We start from the raw sequence: 13,011 nt of genomic DNA on the forward strand, positions 1-13,011 counted from the left end.
AGAAAAATGGTGCTATGGGGGAATTAGTTTTTGAAGATGCTCACTGGAGTCCTCAGGTAAATGGGAGTAAAGCACCACCAAGTTAGGCAGGCGGTTATCCAACATAAAAATATTGCACCCCGTCTAATAATATTGCAAACTTCTTAAGGCTGAAAAGGTGAATTTATCAGAATGAGATGTTGGGTTTTGTACATGAAAAATTACTCTGACCAGTTCTCATTCATTAGAGGAGAATTCTAATTGTATGTTTGTGTGAGTGTGCAAATGTGAAAGTGAAAAAGGTGAAAGTGGAAATTCTTTTTAAAAATTCTTGATTGGGAAATCATTGATCAATAAAAAGAGGCCAGTTTTGGATAAGAGCTCAACCTACATTAGAGGTAACATGAAATCAGAAACTGGAAATATAAACACTTGTAATAATTAATGGAAAGGAGAGTATACATGTGGAAATCAATACACATTAGAGAATATGAAGTGTAGAAAATTGAAAATAGAAGCTAAGTGTGTTAGGTAAAAGCCCAAGTCTCACAATACCCAGGATAATAGGAATTTCTCTATTGTTTTCTGAATAAAAATGTTTGCATGAGTAGTATTGAACTTTTTTTAGAAAGATGCAGAAAATAAGGTGTTCAGAATTGAGAAAATCAGAAGTTAGTAATTTATTCACATAACATGAAGAATATGAAGTACTTCCCATCTGGCGTAAATAGTTCTCTTCCAAGAGTCCTGCAAGAATTGGCTGAGGAGATCTCTGGGCTACTGATGGTAAATTTAATGAGTTTGGGGACTCAGGGAATTCAAAAATATTGGAAGAGCGTAGGTGTTAGAGTACTGGTTTGAAAAGAAAAGGGAAGCACCATTAACCAGGTAACTAGATTTTTATAAAAATCACAGTATTGGAGAGGATTCGAGGAGTCATTTAGCTCCCCCCGCCTGCCCCAAGGCAACATGAGATTATGTAGAAACCAGGTCTGACAGCGTTTAAGGTGTCTTAAAAGCCTCCTACAGTGGAGATTCCCCAGCTTCCCAATTAGTCACAACTATCCCTCTTCTGTACAACTGTAGGGGTAGTAAGGATTTTCCTGATGTCTAACATAAAACTTTTTACTGTAATTTAAATCCCTTTTCCCTTTTTGACCATTAACACAGAGAACAGATATTCTCTTCTTCTTTAAACAGCCTTTTACACACTAGAAGTTAGTTAGTGGATAGTCCTTCTAATTGAACCTCTGAGGTAAATAACTCCAGTGCACTCAGACCTTCCAGAGGGCAGCGTTTCTAGAGATCTCATCATTCCTGCTGCTCTCCTGTGGTGTCTTTGCAACTGATCTAGGTATGTTTTGAAGTAAGGCACTGAAAACTAGACACAGCACTGCTGCTAAAGGCTTACAAGTGCTGAAGAGAGAGGAAAGATTACTCTATATATTTGCTGGCCATAATCCTGTTTATCTCAGTCAAACAGCATTGTGGATACTTTGTGTACTATATGATTTGCTATGACTCTCATATACTTTCCCGGTGGAATTGCTATCTGGACAGGTGCTCCTCATCCTTTATTACTGCAGCTCGTTAATCTTGCCTAAAGTAGAGGGCTGTTGTATGCAAAATAGTGAAAAAGCTGGAAAAGGATTCAATCGATACATATATAATGAATGCCAAATCATTTGTTTTATGGAAAACTGTCCTGGTCAAAAATCCAAGCATTTAAATCATTTGTCCCTGTTGATTATATGTTAATTGCCAAAAGTAAATTGCATATTGCATATCTCACTCTTCTTTCTGTCTTCCTCAAGCAGACAAGCCACAGACATAATATGTTTAGATTTTGTAAAGTATGACAAAATATCAAAGTATTCTGTTAGTAAAATGCTTAGAAATTTTTTTAGTAAATGGATTTTTTTAAAAATAAGGTCTGAGAAACCTTAAAGTCATTTTCAGTGACTGCTACATCACAGAATTCGAGGTGTTCCTTATACACCATTCAAAATTCTGACTAGTCAACATTTTTCATTAGTAACATGGAAATAAATATAAAATCAATAGCTGACAAAAGAGTAGTAAGTAAATAAAGAGGATGTGCAGACAGGCAACAGCCTTTATCACTTAGTAAAGGTCATCCCTTAAAAGGAAAACTTGGTTTAATATAAACAAATGGATCTTTGTTCACTCCAGAACAAAAATGCAACCCAACCTGAAAAATAATGATGAAAAGGAGTGATACTGTAAAGGACAGTGATCTTGGTGGACTAATAACTGCCAATGAATGTAATGCTGCAGTAAAAAATAGGCTAATGTGACCTTGGATATATAAACTGGATAAAAAAGCAGGCAGGGTTCTTTATCTTAATGTATATTGTTAGAAGGAATAATTTCAGAATACCACAGGTGATTCTGTTTTTTAAAAATGAAAGAGAAAAAGACCATAAAACCTGAAAAAAAAGTGCAGACACTTCAGGATAGAGCCATAACTCTCTTGGGGGCTGGAAGTGAGAGACTTGAGAAGCACAGTTTGTTTGTCTTATAAATATGAACCAATTACAGTCAATAAATAAGTTCTCAGAGAAAAAAAAAAAAGTGCCAGTTTTGTCTGGTTTTGGATGTCACCTGTAATGACTACGTATCCTTCTGGAAGATGCTGAAACTTTCCATCTTTTATTCGGACATCTTTTACGTGATGCAGATGAGAGATTCTGCTCACAGGACATCTCATAGCTCCTGCGTGCACGGCGTGTGTTTGCTGGCTGAGCTGCAGAGCAGACGAACAGGGCAAACGTGCTGCCAGGCTGGGCAGCAAATGCTCCCGGCTCCCAGTGCTGGTGCCTGACAGGTCTCTGCTGGCCCAGCGATTGTCAGCTGGGTGGGATGGGTTGGAGTGAGCTGGTCTACAGCCTTGCCAAGTTGTCTTCCTCTGAGTTTTGGTGTTTTTTTTTTCTTGGGGTTTTTCCACACTGGTATTTTTCTGCAGCTCTCTGAGTTACTAGTGTTGTCTTAAGAAATTAATGTCTGTCATTCTGTTTTCCTTGCAAATCTTTGGCTTACTCTCTATAGAAGTAATAGTGAAGTTTATTAGTGCACAATGAGCAGGAGATCAAGCTGGGTGATCCGATGGCCTGTTCTGATGCTGGACTATGATTCCATGAAGTTGGCCAAAATCCTTTATTTTTTTTTTAAACTGATAGGTCAGACTGTCTGGAGATGTGTAGAGAAAGAAGAAGAGAAAAGAAACTGGTGAAATGAATGTGTGGAAGGCTTTTTCCTTGGTTGTACAGACAAGATTGTAGAGTTCATCTTCAGAACAGGATTTTGGAATTAAAATTAAAATTCCACGCTGTCAGTCCTCGGAGCTCTGCTCATAATAATTTTAAATAAAACAGTTCCCTCAGGACCGGACAAAATCTCTGAAAAGATTAATTTCATTGTAAAGTCTAATAATAGCAGTGTAAGATATGTCTAAAAAAAAGAAAACTGGAGCTCAATATGGCATGATGAGTTATAATAATGTAATATCTATTAAAATGTGTACTGGAAAACAAAGCTAAGCACTTTTAAATTCTAAGTATGAACTGTGCATCTAACTGAAACAATGGGTTTTTACAGCTGTATGTTTACGTCTGTATATTATTGTTGGACAAGTGACAGTATCCCTAGCTCAGTTATTTAAGGAAGGACGTGCAAGTGCTAAATCTAAGTTCTTTTTATCCAAAGATGTTTTTTAAAGGATCGTTGAGTTCATTATGAATCGTGACATGGCTTTGTAGTGGCAGACCTACACTCTTTCACTCTTGTTCACTCTGCAAGTTTTATGCCCTATGTCACCTCAAAAAACTGGCCGCTACAAGTGGAGGCTGGATGTCAGGAATGTCGATAACATTGCCTAGTTGCAATCAGTTTATTTATAGCTTTTTTCATAAATATTAACTATAGTAGTTCCAGATACACACTTTTGCTTATGCTCACAGCTAATGGCTTGTCCATAATGGCCACTTTGCATGAAGTCTCATTTAAGAGGAACAGGGCTTTTTGTGGCATATGAAGGAGTATAAATAAGCAGATGTAGGGACAGGGGTCAATAAATACAGGTTCCTGGTTCTATTAACTTTTTACGGAATTTTATAATTTTAAGCATCATAGATGTAGTGTCCACCATCTCTTTTAGTCTCTTTGCGTGTGAATTTCCAGTTTTTTAGAAGCTTTCACTATTCTGCAGTCAGAGGAGCGTTCATTTCTGTATGGCATTCAGACGTATACATGCGGGCATTCTTCTTAGTCTGGATTTTTTTGGCAGAGCGGATTTTCTGCCAAGGAGCTGCGAGTTTGAAGCTTCTTGGCAGTGCAAATTTGTCTGCCATCAGGTCTGTGCTGCTGGGAATAGTCTGCTTCTTAATTACCTCGTTTAAAGATAGCTTGGGTATCTGTGTCCCACACTGAAGTCTATCATGTAGATATTGCCAAATCACTGAAGTGTGCGAGGATTTTATTACTTTATCCATACCCTCATTTGTATACTCAGCTCTGTTGATCTCAACGCTTTACTGGGATTTCTATTTCTTTACCATAAACATAATGTTTACTTGATTTGTCAGTATTTGCGCACTTTTCATTGATAATTATTTTATGTCTTGTAATACAAGTACTGTTGGAGTCTTAATTTTTATGATTTTCATTTCTGCCTCTGAAGGTGATAGCATTCTGATTCTGGTTGGTAGTTAGTTGCTTGATTGTTTTGATATTCCAGTTTGAGGTTCTAACAGCTTTGGTGGTGATAGTTGAGCCATATGCAGGCATACAAGAGGCTTGGTATGTAAACTGTAGCAAAAATTGTGTTTTAACAAAACACAAAACACAAAAATAAATGTGATGGACATCATTTGGTAAATGTATACAAGAAATATTATTAGATCATAGTACAACTATGCATATTTTCAGTGATGAATTTACTCTAATTTTTAATTTTTTTAATGTATAGCTTTGAGCTTTCAAGTAGTACTTGATTAATTTGGGCAAGGAATTAATTAATTCAGGCTCCACTGAAGAAATGAATTAGTTTCCCTTCCTGTATTTTGGGGCTTGTTCCTAGGAAAGATTAGATTTGAATAACCAATGATGTTTATTAAATCATGGTCTTGCCACAAAAAATTGTAAAACTGAAATGACACTTCAAGCCCTGATGCTGTTTGTAGAAACAGTTCATTTTTGTAAGCAGATCCATAGGTTTAGCAGTAACATGTAGTGTTTTTCATTTGATTATTTATTGAATTCTGATTTAAAGAATTAAAATATCATCAGAATAGTACTTGGTAAGTAGCAAGGTATAACCTCAGCTGAAAACCAAGTTTATTTACAAATAGTCCATTGCTAAGTGGAGAGAGAAGAGGAGGAGAGATGGAGAGAAAACAAACTCCTAAGATGAACTGAAACATTCTCAGAAACCAACTGAGCATTTGGTCTTTTCTATGAACAAGCAATATCTAAATCTAGTGGCTTAATTTTTTTGGAGGTGACAGATCCCCAGTACATGGTGTCTTGAAGGTTTATAGAGGAAACTGCTGCATCGCAGGCCAAATGGGAGGACACTTTTCTGACTTTTTACAAGAGTATGGTAGCCTGATGCAAATAGGAAATACTATGACAGATGTAAATCACAGTTTTTTTAAGAAAGCAGAAGGCCGCAATAATCTCAAGGGGGAAAGTGATTTCATTTTTTTGGAAGTAAAATAGGGCTTGTAAAAAGATGTTTATCTTCAAGTAATTCCCAAAGCTTCATAAACTGATATAGTGATGAAGAAGTGGAGAGCAGAATACTCCTGTTTGTTAAATATTCTTTTTTAAATGTCATTATTTTCTTCAAATAAATCATTTAAATTTTGTTTGGTTAATATTGAGCTTGTTACCTGGCTGTAAACTTGCTGATAAGACTATTTCAGTTTCAGGTTAAAAGTCAACATACATTCAAATATAGAGGAACTCTAATTGTCACTAATACAAAAGACAAAGGAAGATGCTAGGTCAAGTTTCCTCTAATAAGCTGGCGAGTTCTTACAGTTTCCATGCCAATGTGTCTTTTCCATAAGGCAAAATAACATGACCTGGCCTCTGCTGCTGCTGCTGTACTGCTTTATGGAAACACATTGTAGGTAGCTGTACATTGATTATCTGGACAGATAAGAGGTGGGAGATAGTGTGCAACAGCATAAACCCCCCAAATGTATGAACAGTGGTGTCATGTTCCAAATGAATAGCTTCATTTTTCTCCATCATCTAACCATCCAAAGAAGAACTGGAATTTGTGGGCTGTAAGGAGGAACTGAGCGTTCAAAATACACCAACTTGATAATGAAAATAAACTGCCCTATACAATATTTAATTTTGTGTTTAAGTCCTGATTTACATTTCTTAAATTAGAGGGTCAGATTAAACATCTCCATTAGAGGGCAGTAGTACATGTAGGTACAATGTCTCGTGTAGTTCACAGTCAGCTTCCTTATCACTGTGAGCTGTGTTCTGTATAAGTTGTGCATTATTAGTGAAAGGAAGAGAAAAATGAAGGTAATGTAGTTTAACATACTAAAATAATGCAGAAACATTTTGTAATATACAAGTACAATAATGCACATCCTGTCTTATATTAAAAAACCAAAACGAATATGACACAAACGATGCAAAATACATGTAGCAGCTTTCAGCACTGTGATATTCCGACTAAAATATCAACTTTAAAGTTCTTAGTCTTTCAGTGTTCTTTCTGAATTATAGAATTTGTATATTGTATAACTTCATTTCTGGGAAGTTTATGGGGTTTTTCACAACATCTTACTTTGGAAACTCTGTTTTTCTTTGTTTTATTACCTTTAATGCTTAAGTCCACATGCAGACTTTCTAGATTTCCAGTCAAGGGATTGCAGAAATGGGCATGCTTACTCAAGCGCCTTTTAATGATTAAGCATTGCTGGTGTGTTGTGATTTGGCAATGATTTCTGCAAAAGATTTCAGTTTTGTATGAGTTATATCTTCTGAGACATTTGATAATGAAATGTAAGCCAAGAAAGCCTAAATGTTTAGATTCTGGTTTTACTCATACTCCAACATTTTAATTACTTTAATAGCTTTAAGCAAATGTACCTGGCTAATATTGCTAGTTCGATTCATACCAGTTCAATACTTTTCTATGTTGTATCTGTCTAGTCCAAGCAATACTGCAAACATACCATTTCTTTTTCCATTTTCAGTTGTGTTACTTGATACTACAGCTGCCCTGGGAGAACTTGGATGGAAAACATTTCCTTTAAATGGGGTAAGTCACTCACCATTTTGTTTTTATTGTCTTGATTTTGGCATACTCACACTCTGGAAGCGAATGGCTGTTATACTTGGGTGGATATTCTTGCAATATAGACTTGTCAGAAAGATTTCAGTTGTTCTCAGGACTGGAGCAGCCTGTGTTGTAGGTAGGAATAACAGACACAAGAATAACATGAGTACACATTATTATGCTCTTCTCTTGCTTTTCTGAGTGTTAAGAATCTGTCTTACTTTAAATCTGGTTCTAACTGTTACACATCATAAAGTTTCATATTAAAAATTCCTAAGCTGCAGGAGTGTGTTATGACTACATTTTTTGTGAAACTGTCGTGGTTTTAGGCTGTAAACCAGCAACTAAAACTCACACAGTCTCTCCTTCTCCAGTAAAGTAGAGAGGAGAGAAAAAAAAAACCAAAGGGACTGAGGGTTGAGACAAGAACAGAGGGAGCACCCACCAACCATGGTCCTGGGCAAAACAGGCAGAGCTTTTCTCAAAGCAAAACAGTTTATTAATGATTACTTAGAAGGACAAAGGGAAACAAAAAACGATTACTTGAGAGGACAGAAAGAAACAAAACCAGATCTTAAAACCGACACCTTCCCCCCCCCCTTTCCTTTTCCTCCCGGCTCTACCTCCTCCCCCCAGCAGCACAGGGGGCAGGGGCTGGGGGAGTGCAGGTCAGTTCATTCTGTGCTGTTACTGCTGCTTCTTTCTTAAAGGAGAAGGAGTCCTTACACCCTTTTCCCCTGCTCCAATGGATCCCCTACCCACGAGGAAAAATCCACAAACTTCTCCAGCGTGAGTCCAGCCCACTGGAAACAATCCTTCCCCACAGATTGCCCCGGTGTGGGCTTTACCACAGTCTCGGGTACTTAGGGAGCTGTAGCCACTCGCTCCGGCGTGGGTCATCACGCAGACTCCAGATGCCGCTCTGCCTTGTCGTGCGTCCCAACACGACCATCCTCAGGCTCAGGCATCTTCTCCCCACGGGCTGCGAGTGGGTCTCTGCTCCACCGAGGCCGTCCTGGTTGCAGGGGGGCCGCCTGCTATCTCACCATCAGCCGCAGGGGAAACTCGGCTCCGGCACCTCCTCCCGCTCCATCCTCACTGACCTGCTGTCGATGCAGCTGTTTCTCTCAGATCTCAGTCCTCTCCAGGTGAACTCAGCCCAGTGGGCACCCCGGGAGTGGGGTGTCCCCGAGTTCCCCAGCTGGCTCCGCCGCCGCCATTCTCCGTGGGCGGCGCCGGCCTGACGCAGGCAGCCGCCCGGCCGGGAACCAGGGAGCAGGGGCAGTGCCCTCCTCCCTTCTCTCCTCGATCCTGGGCAAAGCACCTTTTCCGGTTCTTTTGTCCTGACTTAAATAGGGCAATTCGCAGAGGCGCCCTATTGGCTCAATCCCGAGGGGGATGGCAGTCTGATCTGGTGGCCAGAACTAAGCCTAACCCAGTTCCAAAACCGGGGAGGTCACAGGGACCAAAACCCCTCTCCTGCCACCAGAACCACCCCCCCCTCCACATCAAACCATGACAGAAACAAAAGGAAAAATCAATTTCGATTTTATAACTTGAAGCAAAGCTTTAATGATTTACATGAGGATTAATATGGACTTTAGCATCTGGTAAAATTGTGTCAGGTTAGCTAAATTAGAAAAACAATAAGAATATGTTAATGTCATTAAACCAGTTTAAACATTTAGAGAAAATACTTAGGTTTTTCTTTTTCCCTGCACTGACCATTCTGTATTAAAGTTCTATATCCCAGTTGAATGTCTTACATGGATTCACTGTATTGTCAGTACAGATTGCTACAGAGGTGTACAGGCTTGGCATCATGTAGGGGGCCTCGGAGTGTTAGAGGTGTCTGGTGTACTTGGATATGGTGTGGCCAGATGAGTGTGGGGAAGAGGAGCATTTTTACTCTTTGAAGTTCAACCATCAGTGTTTTGCCAGTGGCTACATTTCCAAAACCTGTCTTCTCTTTCCAGCCAGCTAATGCACATAACAGAATTTTAGAGGCATTTGTAGTTTTTTAATTAAGATACAGTATATTGGGGCATTTAACACCTCTTGTAACAACTTCTAGTTCTGATGTCACTGTACATACTGTATATCACATGTTTTTGTATTAGCTGGGATTGTGTCTTAATCCTTGTGTATGAGGCATATAGTTATTTGGTTCTCTGAAATGAACTCAGAAAATACTGTTTTTCTGAGTGAAAAATCTTATTTCATTTTTAGTTATTTTATTTCTTACGATCTGTTCCAGAAGGAAGTAGAAATTGTCTATCCTCAGCACCTTAATAATCTATTTTTATAAAATGCCTTCTGTGTCTCTGCCTTCAGGGATTTCAAGCAATGTGACATTTTGTAATCTCAGCCCATTTTCAACTTTATGGATTACTCTTTTTCTGGGTTTTCCAGTTCTTTGTATTCCTAGACATCATTTCAGTCTGTTACAGATGCTTCTGTGTTTTACGTTTTGTATGCAGTCTCATGCAATCTGAGTTATAATTTTGAAAGTTTTCTCTCCTTCAGAAATCCTAGACAAAGCAAATACTGTTATACAATATGATGAGAAAATGCAGTGAGGATTTTATGCTTTAGCAAAAAGCAAATAATGCTGTATACCACGATGAGAAAATACAGCAAGAATTTTTTGCTCTAGCTTTGTGATGGGCTCCATTGAATTGAACAGGGAGGCTGGTGTACGGAAAACACACAGGGTATAATTTTGGTTATTCTGTAAAGTCTTAAAAGCTTTCGTTACTCCGATAACCATAACCACACTATACAAGAACAAAACTCCCTACACTCAAAGTTGATTTAAAGCATAACTATTACAAGAGATCTATTTTGATTGTCATACATAGCCTTAACATTAGTTTTGCAGCATATTGATGCTTTCAGGTGTCTTAGGACACAGCAAAGGCCTTGGCTGTGTTTTAAGAATCGGCAGCACTTACATTTGAGTCAGTACTTATGATTCAATTATTAGAGGAATTCCCAAATAAATAAAATTTAGTTTTTAAAAAAAAAGTAACTAGTGTAAATATGTAGGAGAAAAGTGGTTTGTACATGAGGAAAACATACAGAATAAGGCTTCCTGGGATGTAAAACAGGCAGAAGAGGCTAGAGTAAAAACTGAAAGGAACTTGATAAATTAAGTACGTAGAGGTAGTTAAAAGAAGTGTGCATGTGATTTTAACTCAGGAAGAAAATATGTCTAAACTGGTGTTGAATTAATCTAAGCTGTAAACATGATAAAGATTCATGTGCACTACAGCAATAGAAGTTTTCAAAGAAACTTTTAGAGAAGTTGTCCAGGTGAGAATACATGATTTGGAGAAGCATGATCCATTGAAGAAAGAGACTGTAAGACATTGGCCATATGCAGCAGGAGATGACTGGATATCCTGACAAACAAGGTCCTCGATTTCTCACAGTGGAATAAAGGAAAATTCTTTAGCTCAACGTTCCAGGAAAGGCTTCTGTGAGCAGTAGGACCTAGTGGCAGTGCTGCACCTGTGAAACGGTGCAGAAAGAAGGAACAAACAAAAGCCCCCAAAATAAATAATGGAGACAAATTACTTACATGAAGTGAGAGTTGTTTCTCTCACTCACTGAGAGTTACGCAGAGCTGCTGATTAAAATTCGTATTTGCTGATTTTTCAGAGTTAGTGTCATTCTGACAAACTTAATTGGAATATACCAAATGTACATTCTGGTTTAGATATTTGATCATACTGGAGAATTGCATAAAGCTATTAAAATATGAAAATTTACATTACTTTGGCTTATAAAATATGAAAGATACTAAAGTTAAAAATTACACTGAAACGTATTTCTAAACTGTTTCTATTTAAATTGTTCTGGGATCCTGTTCCTTACACAAAGGTAAGAAGAAAATTGAGCTTACAAATGCTCATGTAATTTACAGAAAATGACATCTGTGTGCTTCTTCCTGTCACTTTTGTATTCAATCTCTGAAGCAAAAGGCTAGTGTTCATGTTAATTATTACTTGATTCTTAATAAAATGTAAGGCAAAATATTACTTTTGAGGTTGGCTAATATCTCCTATTACACTTGCTGATTTAGTAAAGAACAGTAAAACTGTTGTCTTTCTAAATCTTGCACAAACATCAGAAATGTTGTTTTATGTCCACAGCACTATCTAATCTGAGTTACTTATCTCTCCTAATATAATTCGGAATATGGCATAATAATTGGTGTGATTGAGATTATCACTGCAGAAATAAGTAATTTTTTTTTTTCTTTTGTCTCATGATGGTAACAACAGCATTTTCCCTTTTCCTGGAGGAAAGTTGCAGGTTTTTATATGTTTGTGCTTTTGACGGAGATTTTTGTTCAAATGCTGTGTAAGTCCTAAATGTTACTTTAATCAAACTTGTTTTTTTTTTTTTAATAAGTGTATGTGTGGTGTTTATGTGTGTAAGAAAAATGTCATTGAAATACAGTTAACTGCTCTGATGAATATTTTTGAGGTTAGGAGGATGAGACGATAGGTTTTCTTGAGACTGTGACATTAACAGAAGTCATTAATTTACTGGCATGCTCAGTTGCAATGAATGTTTTCATTAAATTAAATAGCAACTGAAATATTAATGCTTGGGATTTGGATAATATTGAGTATGCCTCAGAGATTTTAAACCAACAGGCTAGGGTGAAACAGGAGAAAAAAATAAGAGGTGTTCTTTTGGAATTGGCAGAACCTTAACGTTTACTTCCCAGACTTTTTTATTTATAGTAGGCTCATAAAGTAATGTTTGCAAGCTTTCAGCAGTTTTGGTGACCTCCAGAGACACCTACCCAAGCAAGTAAAGATACAGCACAGTAGGTTTGTATGTGGCATTTGTATGCAATCCCATCATTTAGCTGCAAAGATGAGTCACGCACAACTGTGTTATCCATTCTTTGGTAATATAATATGTGATTTTGTTTTTTTATTTTCTTCCCAGTTATTTGTACAACTTTCCTGAAGGAAGAGAATACAAGAGTTTTTATTACAAATATGTTTTCTTTATTTGCTTGTCAGATTTTTTCTTTGTATTTTGAACAGGTAATAAATTAAGTGCTTAGAGCTACAAAAATGGAGCATAAAACATTAATATCTTTGAGGTCAATCAGCTTTTGTTGATTGAGTTCCAATTTTGCTTCTCAGTGATGAGCTGTCTAAAATTTCTACTTTAAAAATGGACACATTTGATACTTCCTCTGTTCTTTGGACTATAGTTCAAATGACCGATTGATTTATGAAAAAGCATGTGCTATGGAATGAAAGTAGATCTTTACTCAACAGACCATCTCTCCATAACCTTAAAAATGCAGAACAAAAAATGGGAAGGAACCCCCTCACAGGTTTCAAAAGAGGATGTGAATGTGAGGTAGTGGACAGACCAGTTGAGTTTGTGTGAACCATTATCCAGGGTTCCAGCTGCAGTCAGTTTGCTAACCATGGGGACAGGATTATTTTTCTTAGATTTTCTCACTACAGCCTGCGGTTCTGTGACTGTTAGAAGGGCAGTTGTTTGGTTTTTTTTTCTGGGGGATTAAGCACTGTTCAAGTGGTTGTGGTTAATAAGGTTTTGAAAATTAGGGAGGAAAGGAAAAACCTGAAAGCCTAACTGAAATGTAGTAGTCCACAACCTTCACTTCTCCATTAGCAGTAGTACTAATAAAATAACGTACCTTG

The 13,011-nt window shown here is 37.5% G+C and overlaps 1 protein-coding gene across 2 annotated transcripts in view; it reads left to right on the forward strand.

Moving 5' to 3' along the window:
* Positions 1-13,011, forward strand: part of EPHA6 (EPH receptor A6) — a 524,483-nt gene that overhangs the window by 33,196 nt on the left and 478,276 nt on the right. For both annotated transcript variants that reach the window (XM_086629497.1, XM_086629571.1), the window contains exon 2: positions 7,227-7,291. In XM_086629497.1, coding sequence (XP_086485623.1) covers positions 7,227-7,291 — 65 coding nt within the window. The remainder of the gene's footprint in view (positions 1-7,226; positions 7,292-13,011) is intronic.

The sequence above is a fragment of the Tauraco erythrolophus genome, chromosome 1 (genome assembly GCF_009769465.1).
Source record: "Tauraco erythrolophus isolate bTauEry1 chromosome 1, bTauEry1.pri, whole genome shotgun sequence".
Lineage (NCBI taxonomy): Eukaryota > Metazoa > Chordata > Aves > Musophagiformes > Musophagidae > Tauraco > Tauraco erythrolophus.